This window comes from Telmatherina bonti (assembly GCF_933228915.1).
Source record: "Telmatherina bonti genome assembly, chromosome: 3".
NCBI lineage: Eukaryota > Metazoa > Chordata > Actinopteri > Atheriniformes > Telmatherinidae > Telmatherina > Telmatherina bonti.
The window spans coordinates 34,517,351-34,530,028 of record NC_136621.1 but is presented as its reverse complement, the minus strand read 5'-3'; the positions used below and the strand labels follow the sequence as shown (position 1 = coordinate 34,530,028).

Below are 12,678 nucleotides of genomic sequence, written 5' to 3'. Positions count from 1 at the left end.
CACACTGCACAGAAAAGCATTGACATTGCATATAATGTCTGATGGAGGAGACTCGCATTGCTTTTATTGCAAATATTATAACAGCTTCATGATGAATTTGCATGTTTTGAACAGAACGGCTGCTTGCATCCAAAGTAAATCATCACATTTTTAAAGCATACATTCACCAGTAGAAGAATGTGTTTGTGCTGCTGAATGCAGATTTTATCAGATTATAATTTCAAGTGCCCCATGATTCCTACAATTACCCACAAGCAGTGCAGTGTGTAAAGTGTTGTCCATGCAGTACGTCTAACTAAGCCATTCAAAATATACAGTAAACTGCTAAAAAGAGGCAGGAAAAGAAAGAAAAAAAAAACACTGGTATTTCTTCAGCTGTCCACCAGATGGTAGAAAAGGAGCACCATGTCTGAGCAGACCCATACATTAAGTGGAAAGTGAGGAAGAACAAGTCATGCTCAAAAAGGGAAGAAGAGGAAAACATACAAAAAGAAAAAAAAATAGGTTGTGTTTGAGTGCATTGATGCCAGATTTTTGTGTGCATGTATATGTGTATGAAAATTAGCTTCTAATAGATTCAAATACTTGATTGTGAGTCACACTGTTTTTTGGAAATATTCATGTGCTTATAGTAAATGACCATGTCAAATTCATAAAATGATAGTAGTCATCAAAGAGTGCATCACTATCGTCCCAAAAATATAACAGAGGCATTCGTTCATGCTAGTGTGCTTACAAGCTCAGTCATACACTCACACACACACACATACACACAGTCAAAAGAGGTGAAACCCCTCCCAACCCAGCCACAGTGTGCACAGTCAAGTGTTCAGCCAAGGCTGGTGATGTTGGAGCGACCACCAGGGGGTGCTACAATGCGGTGGCCAGATCTGCGAGGGATGTTGTCGTCAATCTGAGCACCTGAAGAGACAAAAAGACTAATTTAAATATCCGACTGACATTCAGAAGCTCCTTAATTTCATGCAGCTGGAAAAGTTCAGCATTTTTTAGTTTTAAATGTGTATTCCTGTAACCTGAAAGGCTGAAGTTAGACTGGTGAAGATTGCGAACTGGTGGTGGCTGGTGAGATGTGGGGGAAGTTTTGGCCGATGGAGATGGGGTGATGTATTTGGGAGTAGGAGCAACATCGTACACAGGGCCATCATATATCCCACGTGTGACACCCTGCTGCTTCTTCACCTGGATGGAAGATCCAGACAGACACAAAAGAAGCTAAATATAATCATTGCTCAGTTGCAAACCGTAACTCTTTATTCACTACACAGCACTGATGGACTCGTGTACTAACTTTTATCATCTACATTGTAAACTGGGAGAATAATGTAATTTAAGTCATGTACTGCTTTGTCCATACATTATGATGAAACTGAAGCTATAATGATCTAAAATTCCCGCGACAGATTTGTATCACAATCCTACAAGGTCGAGGACCCACAAGTCTACTTTCGATCTTTAGATTCCACATAGAGGTCCAAATTCTCAGAATACACAGCTCACAATATTTTTTTTTATTATTTCTCTTCACCATCTTTTGACAAAGTAGAAAATATACAAGATACAACTAAAATAAAATAAAATAAATGTAACAGGTTTGCTGCATAAGTTTTGATTTCATGTGAGCTTCCTGGGATTACATTACACCCATTAAAACAGCTGAAAAATAGCTATATATATATATATATGTGTGTATAAACATATATACATATATGTGTTGTAAACATATATACATATATGTGTGTGTGTGTGTGTGTGTGTGCGTGTGTGCGTGTGTGTGTGTGTGTGTGTGTGTGTGTACAAAAAAATAAAATAGTTGTCCATAAACCTTACCTGATTCCTGAACTTAATGCGTTGGTAGGCATAGTCTGGGAAGGGCTTGCGTGGAATGAATCGGCCGGTACCTTGCTGAGCCTGCAGCTTCCCTCCTTCACAAACTATGTGACCATGACTCAGCACCAATGCTGGTCCTCCGCGGCACTCCAGACCCTCAAAGATGTTGTATTCTGCAGCCTATGTGGAGAGGAAGAGTTTTGGTACAGAAAGGAAGGATGTGTGAACAGTATGAAGGCTAAACTATGAGTGAGCATTTCATCAAAAGACTCAGTAGATGCAGCAATAAAAAACTAATGGATTAATAAAGGGGGGGACTTGGGGAACAAAAAAGGAAAACCATTGTGAATATAGGGGGATGGGTTGGCAAAATGGTAGCACTGAATGGGTGAGGGTGAAAGGAGATTATAACCTAAAGCTGGCACCAGTCTGGATAAGGAGCCTTTGTGAATGTATCATCAACTGTTTAACATTTTCTCTGCTTTGTGCCAGTTTTCTGAAGGTACTTTTCCACCTCTAATGTTATAACAGAGAATATAAATGCACCATTTCATCTTTAAATTTACATAGAAGTAAATGGAGCTTTGATCATGAAGCCCAAAAGGATAAAAAAAAAAAAATCCTAATAATCTACTTAAACTACTTTCTAAGGAAGATCTTTTTTATGCATTATCCTGTAGTTTCACTTAGGAATGCTTGTTTTAAGTAGAAATGGAGATACAGTTTGTATTTTTTCAAGCTTGAAAACATTCTTAATTAAAGAAGCCACTTAAAGTTCATGAGATTTTTTTGTTTTTTCTATTTTTTGTGGTTGGTTCAAGTGTCCTTTTTTTAGACTCTGGTATTTTAGCTGTGTCCACAACTAATACACATATCCTCATTTTTGCCCTCACAATCTATTCATGCCTTCCGGCCAGCTTTCTTTGTCTTCTCACCGACTGCTGGAGTTTGGCAGTGATGGTTTTGATGTTGTCAGGGTCCCAGATGACAATGTCAGCGTCGGAGCCCACGGCTATGCGACCTTTACGTGGGTACAGATTAAAGATTTTAGCTGCGTTGGTGGACGTGACGGCCACAAACTGGTTCTCATCCATCTTCCCCATTGCCTAGGTGACAAACAGGTTGATTTTAAGAATAATAAACAAAAACTGAAGAAAAAAGAATAACTCACAGCAGCAAAAAATATAAATAGACAAATTCAGTCATTTCTCACCACAGCCTTATCCCAGACAAAGCCCATCCTCTCCTCTACTCCGTTGGTTCCTTCAGGGATTAAGGTGAAGTCTTCTTTGCCAATTGCTTTCTGGGAAGTACTGTAGGCACAGTGGGCACTGCCCACCACCTGAAGGTCCCCACTGTGTCAGGGAAGCAAAGTAGCACTACATTCATTAAAAGAAGGAGTATTGGAAACTTTACATGCATAAAAAAGAAGAAAAATGATTTTAACACCATTATTCTGTGGCAGAACTCAGCAACTGCAAGCCTCCAGGTCCACTTTTCAGTAGCTTTTAGATGTTTCCCGCCTCAACATGCCATTCAGATTAATAGTTCATTACACAGGTACACATAAACAGGTAACTTAAATTAAGAAAAAGAAAAGAAAAACTGATAAGGCAGCTATAAAATGAAAGCATTTCAAAGCATCTCAGATGTTGGCAGAATGACGACAATTCTTTAAGAAAAGTTTTAATCATATTCCTTGAGAACAGGATTTACTCATCCTTGTTCCAGAGTATGACGCAGTGAGGAGTTTATTTTAAAATAGCCACCAGGTGTCCTCATTGAGCATTTTATGAGAAGTCTGGAACTTAAAACCAGACACTTGAACTGGTCAGAACATTTAAACATTACATAAACAATCACCAATAAATAAAAAATGCTGCATTAATGAAATGCCGTCAAAACATTCACTTTACCTCACAATGGACAAGTGGCTCAGCCTAACTGATGAGATGATGTAGTGATCACAATCTTTAAAGCAATCCATACTATTCAGTCATCAATTATAGTAATTAGTCTGTGATAGTGCACAAAGCCAAGAGAGTACTTATTACAGAGACAACGGGCCTCGCTGAAAACTGAGAAAGTGCTCCCATCTCTGAAGAACAGCCTCCTAAAAATAGAGTCTGTCATTTCAGGAGAGGCTCAAAGACAACAGCAGTATCACACCACCAGCGTGACAGCATGGACCCGCCCTGAGAAGATGGAATTGCAGACAGAGGCTGGAAGAACAGAAGAGGAGGAGGAGGGGGAGGCAGTTGGTAGCCAAGGCAACAGATGATGAGGAACTTCAGCCCTTGTTCTATTTATGGAATCAGGGACAGTCGAAAATATGCAACTACAAGATGTTTGTGGGCGTCTGCGTGTTAGAGGTGAATGCAGAGGTAGATTTAGTCTGGTGCACTTCATCCTTCTCGATGATAGGATTATAATTTCATATCAACTATATGATGCAGTTTACACCAAGTTAAACTGATCTGCAAATGAACAAGAACCAGATTTCTTCCTGCCCTCCCTTTCTTCACACCTTCACCTTCTCTCCATCTGTTTCGCCAGAACACTGAAGCTGATCTGACATTGAGTATCACACCAACCGTTGTCTGTGGCATGAATACCAAATTAATGTGCAAAAGTAAACAGCAACGATTAGACTCCCCCACTCCCCACACCTCCTCCCATCTCCTTTCCTGTCATCCAGCTGATTTGCATTTATCATTGTGCAGAGGTTACTGCATTCATTAGAAAAGTTTTTAACTCTTCAACTTTGCATATAAATGAAAGTTAAATATGTCATTGGGATTTAGAAAGTATTAAAATACACTGTTTATATAGATGGTATTGATATGCATTGAAAGAGTCTTACCAAGCCAGCAGTGTGTGGAGATGCTCTGGGGTTGTTGGGTCAGGACTCAAAGGTGGAGAGGTCACATAAGCAGCTGCTTTGGCCCAGTTTTTGCTCCAATAATGAGAGCCATCAGTTGCCAAACTAGCTGTAATCGGCTCGCCAAATACCACAGAACCTGCATGAGATGACAGTTTGACACCACATTTCTGACTTTAAAAGAATCCCCCAAAAAACACAGAAAATAAAGTTTTGCAATTATGATCCAGGTGATTTAATGAACAAAAAGAGAGTTTACCTTTCCTCCGAGCCTGAGTGATGGTGTCAGCTGCACTCTTGCTCATCACTTTAGTGATGTAGACGGGACAGTTCACACGGTTGCCAAGAACGATGGCACGAAACACCGCCTCAGCCTCCAGCTGCGAGGAAAGGGGATAAAAACACTTCAGAACTCTTCACTGACGAGTTAATTCAGGAGCAGCGAGGCTGCATAAAAATCACCTCTTCGGGACGACTCAGAGGATGGCCTTCAGGCCCCGTGATTCCCATTCCAAGAATCTTTCTTTGCTCCTGAAAGACAAATGTCAGAATTAGCTCCAGGTTTTCTTCAGACTTTCTCAGTGATGCCATCTCATGTTGCTTATAATGGAGCTGTAACACTGAAATGTTGTGCTACAGTAACAAAACACAAAACACAATACTGCCTGCATTACAACAAAAAGTTGAGGTAAAACCTGAATTACCTCCATGTAGAACGGTTATATTAACATATGTACCATTATCATACATTATTATTCCCATTATAGTTTATCATCCTGAGTTTTCTTTACATGTATCATAGTTTTTTTCTAAATAATCCTCAATAAACTGGACTACTACTACCATGACTGCAAAGAACAGTTGTCATCGCTGCTGCTAGTATTACCAGCACCATCACGCTCACTATCTTAATCATAATTACATCATCCTCATCATTATCACCATTACCATCATAACATTTAACAGTAATTGTGGCCTATGTTAAACCTGTCATCCTCTGCGGTTGCTGCAGCAGCAGTAATCCTCTATCTCTCCTTTACAGAGATGAGGAGTTACATAACGAGAACATTTCTCAACTGCAGTGCAGGTTGAAAGCAGATATAAAGGCTGGAGAGAACAGCACTTACCTGAGCGATCAAGTCTCCATTTTCAGAATGAACTAACACCACGGCCCCCAACTGCTTCAGGAAGGTGAAAGCTTCATACAACTGCAGAGGTTAACAAGCAAAATAAGAGAAGGATCACAAACTCAAATGATTTGCATGGGAAAATCTGTCATTATTTTGATTGTGAAGAATAAACAGTTGATGCTTTTCATCATTGTGACTCATACCTGAGAATCTGTCATCTGGTACACATCCTTGTATGCCATGTACACTTGAAAGGAGTTTATACCTGACAGCAGCGGAAACAACAGTTGGCATCATGATGACAATGTACACAACATGGCCAATAAAAAGTCACCATCTGGATTAAACTGAAATGGTTACAAGCCTGCTATTGATAATCACTGCATGGGCAATTATTTTTCTACTGGCCACAAGTTATTTAACCCCAGCTGATTCAACGAGTAGCTTCAACTGTGTTGAACAGCCATCAGGAAAGACGTCTCCTGGTTATGAAAAAGATGTTAGTTTGCCTGAGAAGGGTTAGGTCACTGGCACGCATTAAGCAGAGAAAACATCTAAGGATATTGTACTAAAACTGGGTTAAGAACTGTCCAATCCAGCATTAAAAGCAGGAAAGATAGCAAGGAGCCATTATCTTCCAAGTAGAAATGAGTTTGGGAAAATAATGATGGTGGTCGGTGATCACTTAGGTTTTGGTTAAAACAAATTACAAAAAAAACATGAGCAGAACTCAGGGTTGTGTTTAATAGTGAAAGTAAAAGTATTTCCTCACAAACAATGTGAAGAAAACTCAAGGATTGGAACTAAACAGCTGTGTAGCCAAAAGAAAACCTCTTTTTGAGAAAAAAAAAAAAAAGGAGAAAAAGGCTTCATAAAGATTAGAGGAGGCAGGTTGCTGCAGTTGGTCAGGTCTAAGTTCGGCAACATCATGTGTCCAAAGAAGGAGATCAGCTGATATCGGACCATACAGAATGATCAGCTTATTCCATCAATAGATACTTTTCTTCCCTGGTACAAACATATTCCAAGATGACAACACCATGATTCACTGGGCTCAGATTGTGAATGAGTGGTTCAGGAAGCACAATGCATCATTTTCCTGCACTGACTGGCCCCAAAGTCCAGACCACATCAAAAATCTTTGGGCTGTGCTGGAAAAAGCTTTGTGTGGTGCTCGAACTCTCCGATCATACAAAATATGGAAATAAAAAATATGAAATTGCAGAAGCTTATCAAAACAATATCACAGCCAATGCAGCTATAGTGATAGTTAAATGCAATAATGCGATTTAATCCAATAAAATAAAATATTACTGTGTGTGACTTTTTTTTTTGTTGTTGTTGTTGCTGTTGTTGTTTTTTGCCAGGCAATGTAATTCAGAGTCAACAATTATCAATTATTAAGACATATTGTGGAAGCAAAATACAAAACAATACCAAATATACTGTACTGTACATATATTCACATCTCGCCAAAGCGGTGCTTGTTTGTATAACATCAGACGCAGTACAAGTCAATCTCACTGAATTAACTCCTCACACCAGCAGCTTTCTTGCTTCAGACAGTTTTTTTTTTCAGCTACCCCCAAAAGAAAAGTTCTTTATTTTTGCTTTGAAAAGATTACAAGGAAAATTTGCACACTCCCCCCATGGCAGGATTATTGTACAAACAATGGATCTCTGGTGTGCCTTGGCTTATAAGACGGTTCAGTATTGTGGCCAAATTGCTTCTAAATCTGTCCCTAAAGTTGTTGGGAAATGCGTCCAAATAGAAGAATTGCAGCAGTGACCCTGTCACTGAAATATTACAGGGAAGCCTTAGAAGCAACGTACCTTTGTCCTGCACCAGCAACTCCAGCTCATCTTTAACACTTTCATTCCACTGGGGGATGTCAACGTGCAAAGAGTAATCGCAGCACGCTTTTTTATCAGCTGCCTCCTGCCAGCGCTCAAACGCCTCAAGCAAGCTGTCTCCAGGCTGAGGGGTCACGTGATCAACTGGGAGGTGGGAAGGGTCACATGTTAGGATGCAAACATGTTAATCTGCAGCTGTCATGTCTTCTCTTGTATTCAGGTGTCCTCACTCACTAATCATGGTGGTTCCACCAGCAAGGGCAGCCTTTGTTCCCTGGAGAAAATCATCAACAGGCTGTGTGCCCAGGTAGGGCTTCATCAGGCATGTGTTGACGTCTATCCCCCCTGGTATTACCATGCGGCCATTGGCTTCAACCACCTTGACACCTCCTGGCACAACCAGATTCTCCCCCACCTGCCTGCCAAGGATTAGATGCATGAAGAGACAAGAGAATGGATGACAGAGAAGAGAAAAGCAAAACAAAGGCAGTGCAGCCGTTAGAGTTAAAAAGTATATGTGTGTGTGCATGAAAAACTATGATTATCAAGATGAAGCAGCTGCAAAAAAAAAGGGACATCTCTGCAGGAAATGACATTCAGTGCTGTGCAAGATTCCTGCTTTGTTCTCATGTTTTTTTTTAGCAATGAGCAATGCCTTAAAGAGAATAATTTGGAAGACATTAATTGATATCTTTGCCCCAACAAGTCAGTTCCCAAAGATCTAACTGAAAACAAGGCATATCTCTGGAATTCTCTCCCCCCTGACCTCCGCAACACCGACTCACTCACAGACTTCAAATCCACCCTCAAAACTCATCTGTTTAGACAAGCCTACTCAAGCCTGACAAGCCTGTCTGTTGTTTTCAACTTGTTTTAATGCAGTTTTGTCATGTGTGATTTAAGGCAACCTTGAGTGTCTAGAAAGGCGCCCAACAAATAAAATATATCATTATTATTATTATTATTTTAATCTCAGCATGGTGTGCAGAATATCCTCAGAAAATGTGAGGAAACTGGGTGAACAATATCTGAAAGTGATAATATCTGAAAGTGATATTCTAACAAGGAAAAATATAGCAAATTTTGACAGGATCTATAAATGTGTATTGTCAGTTAATCAATCTTCAACTTGCCTTACTGTAAATTAAAGCTTAGTCAGAAATGTTCTCTGTGGAAGGCTGACTGTCAGGAATCCATTCCTAATAGATGTAGGGTGCGAATGATGTGTGAACTGGACTGAAAATTAGTGATAGGAGGTTAAAGGAACACTGAATATTAACTTGAGCCTGGTTTAGGATTAGGGTTCATGCACACCAAACATGCAATGCTCAGGTTTGGAGGCTGTGATCAAACATAAAGAAGTGTTCAGCTAGTTATTTCCAGCTCTGGTCCATTAAAAAAACTGTACAGGAAGTCATTTCTGCACAGTTGTAACTCTGCAAATGACTCCACTAGTAATGACTAATGATTTTTTATCTTGTGCTTCTTTTATCTGCTAAACATTTTCCTTTCTTATAATTAAAGAAGTATTATTCAATTGACTTTATTACACTTTAGTGTATTTCCACTTATGTTTCAGTGAATTTCAGTACTTTTTCTCATTTCATTGCTCTGTGTAAAGCAGGGCTGTCAAACTCCAGTACTCGAGACCCGGTATCTGATAGGTTTTTGTTTTTTCCTTGCACCAACACACCTGAATCAAATCAAATGGATCCAACAGTTTCTTGTCAACCTATTTATTCTTTTCAGTCTGATGTGCTGGAGCATGAAGACAACAAAAACCTGCCATATACTGGGAACTGGAGTGTGACTCCTGTGGTGTGAAGAAATTGAAATTGAAAGTTTCTCCAGATTTGCAAAATGTAATACACTCTTGCAGCATTTATAAATACGCACTTGATGAGCCCATCCTCGATGTAGACGTCTGCATAGAAAGACTGGTCATCATTGACCACTCGTCCTCCTTTAATCAGCAGTTTGTCATTCTGCAGGACAGAAGAGGGAGAGCGGGTATATATTGCACCATCGGTTACATAATCCATGATCATAACATTGATACAATCAATAGAGTTAAAAGAAAGAAAGCAGCCACATAAAATTTTTGTTGGGGTGGAATCTCAGTAAAAATACTTGCATTTTAACTGGATCTTTTCCTAATAATCTTCATAATAAAGCATCAATTTCTATGCACAGTCCACACAGAATATTGTGATAAATGGAGTTACAAGAATCCCTTTTTTCTCTCACTATATATCCACACCCTTTCACCATGGAGGGTGCCTGGCAACAGCATTGAAAAATAGTAGGTTTCCACAGCAACCAGAGATCTCCCATGATTCCACACGACGACTGCTGACAGTCTGCTAAATAACCAGCAATCATGCCTGCAAAAATTAAATAAACTAATAGATTCATCAAAAAATATGCACACCAGTTTCCTCTAACATAACCAAAAATATAAAGACGCATGTTTCCTCAGATGAATGCACAATTTGTGCAAATAAATCCTCACGAGGCGTTGTTTTCTTTGTGCCATACTCCTGATTCGTCACATCAACCGATCTAATCACAACGACAGGCGGCGGGATTACACAACACCATCCAAGCCAGAGGGGGAATAGGTTACTCACACTATTGTGGACACACATACACAAAAGTGTGAGTCACCTATCTTGGTGACTGAAGACTCACAAAGAAGCGACATACATGAAAGGGCCTTCTGCTCTTTGCCATTCACTAAGAATTTAATCCTCTCTCAGCTTTGCAGCAGGGATTTGCATCCAAAGAGAGCCTCTCCACTTGCTGGCCTTTCCTGCAGGTCTCTTACCGTCAGGTGGGGGATGCTGTTATTCCCCTGATAACTGCTCCCAGACATGCTCTCCCTGTCGCTCTGCCCCCCCACGACAGTCAGCTCAGAAGCGGATTGAGATGACACCAGCGCCCCGCGCGCTCCGTGGGCCTTTGTCTCCCTGGTTATGACTTGGTTGGGTTTTGTTAAGACTGTGGAAAAGACCAAAGCGATGAACCCGCCGCCGTGCGGCTGCGTCGGCTTGCGTGGCGCGCGTAAGTGACAGGCAGGCGACGATCCTGTGCGTGCGCGCATGCGGAAAACGAGCGTTTTACCAGGTGGCATTCGTGGCATACAAAAAAAAAACAAAAAAAACATGGTTGTCTATGTCTACGAACCACACGGGCACCATACAGGCACGCGCGCGCACACAAGTGGGCTCAACAATGCAAGCGGCTGCTGAGTGTCGCTGTCCACTTCAGCACCACTCAGGTTGCGCTTCGTTTGCGCGTTTTTTTGGGTGGAAGCTTGTTTGAGCTGCGTAGACACTGAAACAGACAAGCTGCAATGCAGCTCAGATTCATCATTTATGCACACTATTGTGGGTGAAACTTACTGACACAACAGTTCTGCACAATATCAATGATTTAAAACACATTTAAAGGCGTATTTCATCCAGTGGAAATGGTGTTTTTTCCATCTACTGCAGGCGATGGGCGTCTTCTGCTGCAGTTTGTGTCGGCTTTGGTTGGTATTTATAGATAGCAGACATTAGAAAATAGGTCACAGAAGAGAATTGTAATGGTACCTTTCCATTAGGGTCCTCTATCCCCGATGAAAACCTGATCTCAACACCAGCGCGCGCATCGTCCGTTTCCCCGGGCGAATTGTTCTGTGACCCCTCTCTGGCCTCCCCGGGCGTCCTCTCCGTGGGGTCACCAGTGTCCAAAACCCTCTCTCGACTCCCACTTCTCGGCGTGCGGCTCCCTTTCCTCCCCACCGCGTAGTTGTCGAAGTCGATGGTCTTGCTGTCAAACGCCCCCTCCACGGAGCTGAACATCCCGTAGCTTTTCCTCTGGTTCGGCCCGGTGGTGATGGGTCCCGCCAGGTACACCGGCAGCTCATCCTCCCGGTTCCACTGCCTCCTGCAGTCGGACATCGTGGCTTCCGCGGGAGACTTGAACTTCGCCCAGTCTGAAGCGACGCAGACAGTTTTTTGCTTGTTTGACGTCAAACCGGCTCGCAGTCCCGCCTCTCCAGGCAGGCGCACTCATTCCGTGCTGTGAGCTGTGATGAAAAAACGCATCTCTTCGGGCAACCTAGAATCATTTCTCTCCCAGCTGCACCAGTGATGCGATGAACCAGTTTTTACAGGAGCTGCATGTGTGAGAGTGAACTCATTTTGAAGTGTTGCATGCAGCAGGAGTCACCGAGTGCACCCATCAAACACTGGATACATGAGAACAATCCTGTTTCCTTTGTGTGCGTCAGCAGGTCTTTCTATCAGAGGATTAAAGCAGCATGTGTCGTCCTTCAACCCACATCTGCATGAAGGGGGGTGCACTCTGATCTTTCAGGGTTGGGCTGTTGTCACACAATAAGCTGCTCAATACCAAAAGACCTGGGTGGATTGTATATGTTGACAGTGTTATCCTGGTTTCATAAGACAAATACATGCTTCTCTTTAGGTGTTAAAAAATTAATAGAAAATCGTTTAATTAATTCCCTTTGGCTCTTCATGAAGAATATCCACCTAACTTGCTTCACTTTCTTATACGAATGAATGAGATGCTTTCAGTGCGATCTCAGTGACTTCATCACTTTTTAATATGAAGTTTTCGTCACCATGGTTGTGCCCAGTTATCATTTATGGTTCATGTATTGTCATATCAAGAGTTCCCTTAACATCTTAGTGGTCAGTTTTAATGCCATGGTGCCAAATGGGACACAGCCACACTCCATTAAGCGCAGTCTGACAGCAATTGACCTAGAACCCCGTAATCTACTTAAATAAAGGGACCATTCCACAGCATTAGATGAATGAGAACATGCACTAATATTCATGTGTTTTGAACAGACATCATTTACCAATTTTTTTTCAGTCTTTTCTGTGTTCGTTTGGGTTTCATGATCGTAAGAATATTGTTCTGCAAATTTTATGTGTTCAGACGCCATTT

At 41.3% G+C, this 12,678-nt stretch overlaps 1 protein-coding gene across 1 annotated transcript; it reads right to left on the bottom strand.

The window, feature by feature from the left end:
* Nucleotides 1-829: 829 nt before the first annotated feature.
* Nucleotides 830-11,660, bottom strand: crmp1 (collapsin response mediator protein 1; the record flags this gene model as incomplete). Its single annotated transcript, XM_079238344.1, has 14 exons — nucleotides 830-921; nucleotides 1,035-1,200; nucleotides 1,849-2,028; nucleotides 2,784-2,954; nucleotides 3,062-3,203; nucleotides 4,712-4,868; nucleotides 4,989-5,109; nucleotides 5,192-5,260; nucleotides 5,857-5,937; nucleotides 6,063-6,124; nucleotides 7,693-7,857; nucleotides 7,948-8,132; nucleotides 9,610-9,698; nucleotides 11,310-11,660. 14 exons carry the CDS (start codon nucleotides 11,658-11,660, stop codon nucleotides 830-832), a joined length of 2,031 nt encoding a protein of 676 aa, XP_079094470.1.
* Between the last annotated feature and the right edge of the window lie 1,018 nt (nucleotides 11,661-12,678).